The sequence below is a fragment of the Kryptolebias marmoratus genome, linkage group LG2, assembly GCF_001649575.2.
Source record: "Kryptolebias marmoratus isolate JLee-2015 linkage group LG2, ASM164957v2, whole genome shotgun sequence".
NCBI classification, from domain to species: domain Eukaryota; kingdom Metazoa; phylum Chordata; class Actinopteri; order Cyprinodontiformes; family Rivulidae; genus Kryptolebias; species Kryptolebias marmoratus.
Genome location: NC_051431.1, coordinates 34,517,714 through 34,526,646, shown reverse-complemented (window position 1 = coordinate 34,526,646; position 8,933 = coordinate 34,517,714). Strand labels below are relative to the sequence as shown.

The following is an 8,933-nucleotide window of genomic DNA, read 5'->3' as shown; positions in this document are numbered from 1 at the left end:
CTGCTCTTCCTGAATCCGAGGTTCGACAATCCGACGGACCCTCCTCTCCAGGTTTAACAGATATTGTGCCAAATTTGGTGTGGTAGTAACTGAGGCTCTTCCTCAACGCTCATACTCTTGAGAGCCAACACATTTTTAAAGCTCTCACACAAGACTGAGCATAACATCACTGAGGAGGTTTTATTTTGAACATCAGTTGTATTGAGTTTTTATTTTTCTGTTCTCGTTCTTGTTCATTTTATTATCGTACAAACATAGAACATCTTTGTCTTCCTGTTGTTAGGCCAGTAAATTATACCTAATGATTTCATTTTTAAACTTTTATAAAAATGTTTAATTTTAACCTCTACCTTGTTGGGTAATTTTTTTCAGAATTGCTGTTAAAAATCACAACTTGTGTTAACAAATACATTAATTTAGGATTTGTCAGCTCCAATGGTTGGTGCGTAATAGGTCAGTATTAGAATATTGTTTTTGTGTGAGTTCTTTAACAGCATTTTTTTTTTACAGCAAAAAGCACTGAAGCTTTGAGCAGTTCGAGAGGCAACCTTGAAAGTTCATTCCTGCTCTTTAAAAGGGTAAGAAATTGTGTTAGCAGTATAAACAGTGACTTCGGGAAGTATTAAGTATTATCACCATGACATTTTGTAATTTTATGTTGCAGCCTGATGCTACAATTGCTAACATTTTTTTTCTCATTAAATAACACTTCATCATGACAGTGAAAACAGAATTCTATACCATTTTGTAATCGAATTAAAATAAAACTGAAACATCACGTTTCCTAAGGTACTCAAATCTTCTGCACCAGCGTCTGAACTTTAGCTCAGGTTCCTCTCATTTCTCCTGATCCCTGCTGAGATGTTTCAACAACTGAACTAGAGTCCAGCTGTGGTAAATTTAACTGAATAAAGGCTCACAGCTCTTTGTAGAGTGCTGATAATTGGAGCAATCAAAGCAAAAACCAAACCGCGAGGTCAAAGGAATTGCCAACAGTGAAGCATCGTGATAGCAGCATCATGATGTGCTCCGAGGGTTCCCCAGAACCTGGAGTGGCCTCCATAATTCTTAAATGGAAGAGGTTTGGCTGAACCAGGATTTTTCCAGGAACTGATTCCCCAGCTACTTTGAGAAATCGAGGAAGAATGTTTTCAGTGAGAGAGGTCGCTCTGAGCTTCAGGGATCCTGTGTGGAGATGGGTCTAAGTTCCAGAACCAGAACTGCAGGACTCCTCTGGGCTTTCTTCCTCAGAGTGAAACTCTAAGGAACAAGATCCTCTGGTCTGATGAAACAAAGACTGAACTGTTTGGTTTCAGTTCAGTTTATTTCTATAGCACCAAGTCACAACAACAGCCATCTCAGGAGGCTGTACAAAAACATCCACATACATTAGAAAAGTTATCTGTCTAAGGAAGCCAGCAGATCTGTGGAATCTTTACTTTGTTGCAGTCTTCCAAGTTCTAAACATTGTCGGAAGGAAACCAGGCACCACTCATCACTTGCCCAACACCATCCCAACAATGAAGCATGGTGGTGGTAGCTTCATGCTGTGGGGATGTTTTTCATTAACAGAGACAATTGGAAGACTGGTTGAGAGGAAGCTGGAGCAAAGTATAAAACCTCAGGACCTCAGACTGGACCAAAGGTTCACCTTCCAACATAACAAAGACCCAGAGCACACAGAGAAGACGCACAGAAGTGTCTGTTAATGTCCAAGTACTGAAACGAACCCTTTCAGATGTCACTGGAGAGACCTGAAAAGAACTCCACAAATGGTCCTGATCCAACTGGACTGGGAGAGTTTATAAATAATGTCAGAATAGCAAAGCTTGTCCCATCAAACCCAGACAGACTCGAGGCCGGAGCTGCTGCCAAAGGGGCTTCAACCCAGGACACAAGTAATGGCTCTGAATACTTTTGGAACTGTGAGGTTTCTTTTTCTTTTTAGTTAATTTACAAAATGGTATAAAATTATATTTTTCTATGTCATTACAAGTAATGAGAGTAGATTAAGAAAAATCCATGAATATCACTGATTGTAGCATCAGGCTGTGAAAGTGAAGGGGGCTGAATACTTTCCGAAGCTTCTCTATAGATGTATTCAACATCTTATCTTGTGCAATGGGGCTTTAAATATCATTTCTAAGTATATTTTTAGGAATTCTAACTATTGTTGTTTTTGTAAGCATATTAAGTTTCTGTTCCTATCTCCTCAAGACTAAAGCCTGCGGACTGTTGCTGGTTTGCGACCCATTAAATTTATTTTTACTTTTGAGCCATTATCAGAAGAGTTGAAGAAAATACTCTGTGCTCTTAGCTTCTATTGTGTGAATTTAAAGTGTTAAACTTGAAGGTGAATGTTGATCCAATAACTATGTTGGACCTACAGCCCAGAATTGTCTACATGGGGGAGCGTTTCTTTGAAGAAGGAATGAAATTGGAGGCCATTGATCCCCTCAACCTGGGAAACATCTGTGTTGCCACTGTCCAAAAGGTAATACTGTTGGGACTCGATATTTTATTCCTGGGTTGAGTCTCATCAGAAAACCCTCCTCCACCTTCAGAGCGAGAGCTTTATCCCTGACTTTTGTGTCTCCAGGTGCTGCTGGATGGGTACCTGATGGTGGGGATTGATGGGACTGCGTCAAACAACGGCTCTGACTGGTTCTGTTACCATGCTTCTTCTCATGCTGTTCTACCTGTCGGCTTCTGTGAAAAGAACAAAATCACTCTCACTGTACCTCACAGTATGGATCATCTTAGTTTGTTTTTCTAATTTAGATCACACTTGTCTTTAAAAATGTACTTTTCCTCTGCTAACAAGGATTTCATCTGTTTGGGTCCGATTTGGTCTTTCAGTTAAAACCCTAGAGTTGTGGTTTGAGATTTGTTTGATTGTGTGAATATGTATCAGTATTCCCCTACCCCTCACAGGTTACGATCCTCAGACCTTCACCTGGGAAAAGTACCTGAAGGAGACAGAAGCTAAACCTGCACCTGCAAGGCTCTTCAATGCTGTAAGTTCTGTTTGGTGAGGCATACAATGTTCCTGCCCCTTTTAGGAACAACTCGAAACAACTGGCTTTTTCCTTTCTGGGTTGCGGGGCGCTGGTGCCTGTCTCCAGCAGTCACTGTCCAAGAGATCATCCTGGACAGGGGCACATGGGGACAATTTGGTTACCAACATGCATTTGGTAACTAAATTGTTATTCTTGCTGGGTTTTTTTTTTCCGTTTGTCTTTATTTTTTCTTCAGCTTCTTTCTGCTAACTTGCTGTGCTCCATCAGCTTTTGTCTGCTGATTTTGTTGAAGTATTTCAAGTAAGCTTCAGCTTCTTCAGCAACTTTCAGCTAAATTATTCAGGAATAAGCATTCATACTGCATTTTTGCAGGAAATGCAAATTTCTCTATTTGCCTCCGCCAAGAAGGTTATGTTTATAGTGTTGGTTGTTTTTTGTCTGTTCACAAAATTACCTAAAACCTTCTGGACAGAGGTTGATAGAATTTTCAAGGAAGGTCAGTGTTGTTGAATAAAATGTTGGTGGTGATCTGGATCATTTTTAATAGCTCTATGGCCTTGGCAGAAGCACCTCGCTCCCTGCGTGCTTCTAGTTATTAGTGAGTTTTCACCTGTGCATGTGTGTTGGGCTGTACTGTTAGCAAAATATCTCATGAACCACTGAACAGATTTTAAGGAAACTTTAAGAAAGTACACATTGGATGTACATCTACAGCTGATTAACCCATTCAGGATGGCCACCACAGCTAATCGACCTTATTAAAACACCGAAATGACTCTTACTCAGTTTTACAGGTAGTGAACTTTACTGATCCCCAATACATATTCTGACCTTGTACTGAGTGCTAACACAATATCACGTGAGGTCATGCATAATGTTATTTTCAAGGTTTGACCAAAACGGCTACAACTTCCATCGTTTCTCATCATAAGATGATCCTAGTTTAAAAAGGCGATCCATTCTAGATCTTTCATTTTTGACGTCCTTAATCATAAAAATACCTTAGTCTTCCATTTATTGAATTTCTGCTGCACAAGTCTTTTTTTCATTAGCCCTCTTTGTCTAAGATAAGACGGCACTAGATTGATCCCCAGCTGTTAATGCAGCAACAAAGTGACACAGATAAAGAAAAGAAATGCAATAAATATAACAATTTGACATAAAAGAAATACAATAGAAAACATAAAATATGGTAAATCTCTCTCTATATATACAGCATAGTATTGATTATTATATAGCATGTCCATGTGTATTGGACAGAAACTAGATGTGGAGATGGTTTACACAGCTGTGAAGTCTCACTGCTGATGGGATGAAAGACCTGCAGTCATTTTCTGTTCTGCATGGTGGGTGTGGCAGCCTGTTACTGAAGGAGCTACTTATAGCCACCCCCAGCATCATTGTCCAAAATGGATTTAACCTTTGTCAGCATCCTCCTCTTACCCACCACCTTGATGAGGTTCAGAAATCAGTCCAGGATGGAGCCAAATCTCATGACTTGTTTTAGTCTTGTTCTGTCTCTCTCTGACCCTCCGCAGCCCAGGTGGACAGTGAGGCTACCACAGTGTCATAGAAAGGCCTTAACAGTGTTCTCAGCAGGTGGAGATGACTTTGGCCCTTTTTATACAGGACATCAGACACGGTTCTGAAGCCTGTTAGAGAGAAGTCAGTGGTTCATGTCTCCTCCAGCTGCTTCCATCTTCACCCTGAGAACAGGATGTTTAGAGATCAAACAAAGAGACAAATACATCTTTGGTTTGTTTTTGTTTCTTAAACTAAATGCAACACAGACCCCTAAAGAGGTAGCACCACTATTATTTTCACTTTACCACCACCACTTGTTTTCACTGTTTGCAGGAGGAGGAAGTGATGTGACAACGATACAATCCATGGCTACAGCTGTTCTATAGAACGGTTATGAACAATAAATATCTTACCTGTTGTCGATGGCTCTTTGAGTGATCTCAGTTTGGAAAACACAGTTTAGGTGTTTTAGAGCGGGTGATCTGCATGCAGCCAGGACTAAAGTAGATTGCTGCAGCCTTAAAACGATTCTAATCTCCAGAATTTCTCAGTTACACTATTTCAGGAATCTTTACAAGGTTGTCAACTTCTCAATACAGTGATTTATGTAGAATTCTGTGGTTATTTGGAAGTATCTGTCACATTTCTGGTAAAGCCTGGGCTACTTCCAGCAGGCATTTTACATTTCTACCAAAATAACTGTGTAATTAGAAATTGGCAGTAGTGTAATGGTTTATAAAATGTTTGCAAGGGGAGTGAATCTTTAGGCACCTCCTGATAATCAAACGGCTGTAATGCGAATATAAAACCATTATTAATGCATCTGTTTATTAGGTTTGTAAATAAGCATCAGGAGGCAGCTGGAGCGCTTCTGATGTTTATCTGAAGCACTGTGAAACTAAAATACAAAGTCAGAAATATAGATTTACAAATTTAGCCATGGTTTATTTTACATAAACTGATTTATACATTTCCATCCATCCATTTTGTCCACCTGCTTTTCCATGTAGGGTTGTGAGGGAGCTGGTGCCTATCTCCAGCAGTCACTGTGAGGTTATTGATTTTCATGCCTATTAATAAAAAAGCGCACAATTACATGCATCAAAAACTTAGGCTGCTGACTAACAGTTAGTGTAGATACTAACTTAACTTTGAAAACACCATAGAAAAGCTAACAAAATTCTCAGCGTGTTTATCATTGGAAATTTATACACAAATCAAACATTTCAAAAGTCATTACTGAAGACAGACATGCTATAACCTCAGCTATTACTTACATAGTGACAGATTTGTTTGTATCCTTTCATTAAAGAATGAAAACCCAGAAAAGTCACCGAAATAACTTTAAAACAGACAAAAATAAAGAAAAACTCTTATGATAACTTTATACTGTTGTATATTAGGGATGGGCAGTGATTTTTGAATAGTCAAAGTCTAGTTAAACTCTGCAAATTTGAAAAAATAATGTGACCATCATAGTTGTATTTTATTCCTTTTACACTGGCATCTGGCAGTGTCATGCCAAGTTGGTACTTAATGCTGCATTTCCATTTGCCCACTCCCAGAAGAGAAAAAAAACCCAAACTTGGAGCGACCCAGTGTCTTTTTGTCTTCAGGGTAGACAGTGAAAGTGGAAACTGTGGTCATGGAGTGCTCAGCTTTACTGTCACAACACAGGCATCCTCTCTTCGTGTTGATTCCCAGCTAACAGGATTACCTTCAACTGCAGGACTTGGGCTGAGTAAAGTCAACCATGTGGTCGGTTATTTTTCAGCAAAGACGTGGAACAGGCATGGTCCTACATCATGAAGCAGCAGCTAAAATTAGTGCTTGTTAGGATGCTTTCTCTGCTTCCAGTTTGCTGTTGTTCTGACACTTGTGCTATGTTAATGAGCCCTGCAGGAGTAAAAGACAAAAAGGGCACACACTGTGAGAATTCTTATGTTTGTAGAGGTGGCTTGGCATGTTCTCTGTCTGCAGGAAGAGCCCCAGGCTACACCAGAAATCCTACAACTAGCCTCATAAATGCATAATTCTATGTATGTAATTGTAAACTGCAACATTAGTGGAAGTGACAACGTTTGTGAATTAGTGTTTTCCTATAAAGGCCATCTGCTATAAAGTTTTTGTTTTAAGGCAGCAGCAATCTACTCTGATCTCAGCTCAGTTGGTCCTTCATACTGTGGTCATTCAGAGCTAGTTACAACAGGTAAGATATTAATTGTTCATAACTGTTCCATAGAATCACACTTTAAAATAGCTCCAAAGATGTCTTTTAATTGACCAGGACAGACTCACACATGTGATGCTGTTTCAGGACTACCCAGGCCATGGTTTCTCCCCCAACATGAAGCTGGAAGCAGTGGACCTGATGGAACCGCGGCTGGTCTGCGTGGCCACTGTGAAGCGCTGCGTGGGTCGCCTGCTGCTGATCCACTTTGACGGCTGGGATGATGAGTTCGACCAGTGGATCGACCACCAGTCCCCAGATATCTACCCTGTTGGCTGGTGTGAGCTGGTGGGCTACCAGCTCCAGCCACCTGCTGGATCCGGTAAAACACCAGTCATAGAAACGGTCACAGTGCTGAGGGGACGTTAATGCACTTCACTTAGCCTCAATTATACTGATTTTTCTTGAAAATAGTGGTGGAATAAGTCCATCTGAATACAACATTAAAGTGACAGAGGTTTTATTTTGTTTTCCAGTTGATTTAACTGAAAACCAGGTGGCACGGAACAAGAAATCCAAGCCCTTCGTGTACAGGAAAAAGAGTATGTGAAATGTGCATGGAGTCTTGTGTTTTGCCACAACACACTGGGGGGCTGATTTACAGAGCAGTTAAAATGAGCTTCTGGCTGCAGCTCATGACCCATCGCTGTTGGTAGTGCCCAGTTCTGTGTGTGAGGTTCCAAAACTGCAAATACAGACACAGGAGTCTCACACTCAAAAAGAAAACTTTGTCAGGTCTCTTAAACATACAAAACTAAAAACAAAAATATAAAGATCACTCCTTTTAAATGAAAGATTTGTCCAGAATGTTAATTTGTTTCCTCATTGTGTTCATTATAGAGGAGACTAAGTAGGGCATAGGGGCCATCCAGTGTTTTTACATTTTAAAAGCTGCTGGAATGCTTTGTATTTATGGCATTCACCGTTATGTCACATAAATAATTGCTGGAATACGTCCCTGAATCTGAGGTGGACTGCAGAATTCTTCTGGATTTGGATGACAACATGTAATTCCCATAATTTGTCTCCAAAACACATGAAATGTATTTACACATGCAGACTAATTTGTTGGTACCTTATAGGCATGAGCAGTATGAGATTCTGGTATGATTACTATGAGCAAGTTTACCACAGTTTAATAGCAATAAAACATGATTTATAAGCTTTTATTTAAAAACCGAAGTACAATTACTATTACTGCTGGCTCCTAAATATTATCACATATTACTTAACGATGATTATGTTATAAATATAATGGTATAATACTTTATATATATATATATATATATATATTTTTTTTTTTTTGAACTTTTTATTTTCAATAACTGTTTTACATCAACATATACACACAATAGACATACAGAGAATACCAACTCAAGTGATGAGAGTACATAATAGTGATGAATAATACAAACTAAATTTGAAAAGTACACAAAAAAAAAATAAAAAAAAATAAAAAAATAAAAAAATAAAAAATAGAGGTGTCAAGGTTACATTATGTATTTAGTTATAGGTCTCCATCTTGTTTCAAAGGTCCCCATCTTAAGTTGTAGTCTTGATGTTATTTTTTCCATTATATAGACTTTTTTAATCCTATCTCGCCACTGTGCAATATTGGGAGGTTGTGGCCTTAACCAACTACATGTTATGCACTTTTTTGCAATCAGAAGCAGAACTCTGATCAGGTATTTATTATCTTTGTTAATCATGTCAGAGGGTATTATTCCTAGAATATAGACGGATATATCCAGATCTAATTGAATGCCCAAAATACTCTTTATATCTATTTGGACATTTTTCCAAAACTCGACCATCTTCGGGCAATCCCAGAATATATGAGTAAAATCCCCCACATTTCCACAATTTCTCCAACAAAGCTGGGATGTTTTACAGTATTTAGATGTGATGATTGGAGAGTTAAAGAAACGCATCTTAACCTTCCAATCAAACTCCCTCCATGTCGGACTGTTAGTTAGTTTGTGTCCAGAGCTAAATGTTTCTTCCCAATCCTCATCTGCTATTATTATATTAGCCTCCAATTCCCATTTCTCCTTAATTTCTTTATTGTTAACATTGGATTCATATTGCAGGCTTTTGTATATTTTTGAGATGAGTCCTTTTTTTGATTCACCTTTTGCTGTTGATAATAGGATTTCTTC

General features: G+C 38.9%; 1 protein-coding gene across 7 annotated transcripts in view; it reads left to right on the top strand.

Moving 5' to 3' along the window:
• l3mbtl2 (L3MBTL histone methyl-lysine binding protein 2) overlaps positions 1 to 7,957 on the top strand; it is a 36,539-nt gene extending 28,582 nt beyond the window's left edge. For 3 of the 7 annotated variants that reach the window (XM_037981759.1, XM_037981758.1, XM_037981770.1), the window contains 6 exons: positions 511 to 578; positions 2,390 to 2,494; positions 2,600 to 2,747; positions 2,935 to 3,017; positions 6,862 to 7,096; positions 7,251 to 7,528. In XM_037981759.1, coding sequence (XP_037837687.1) covers positions 511 to 578; positions 2,390 to 2,494; positions 2,600 to 2,747; positions 2,935 to 3,017; positions 6,862 to 7,096; positions 7,251 to 7,324 — 713 coding nt within the window. In that variant the 3' untranslated portion in view covers positions 7,325 to 7,528. Of the gene's footprint in view, positions 1 to 510; positions 579 to 2,389; positions 2,495 to 2,599; positions 2,748 to 2,934; positions 3,018 to 6,861; positions 7,097 to 7,250 lie in introns of all 7 variants that reach the window. The other 4 variants (XM_037981760.1, XM_037981765.1, XM_037981762.1 and 1 more) reach the window with 3 other exon arrangements.
• The last annotated feature ends 976 nt before the right edge of the window (positions 7,958 to 8,933 follow it).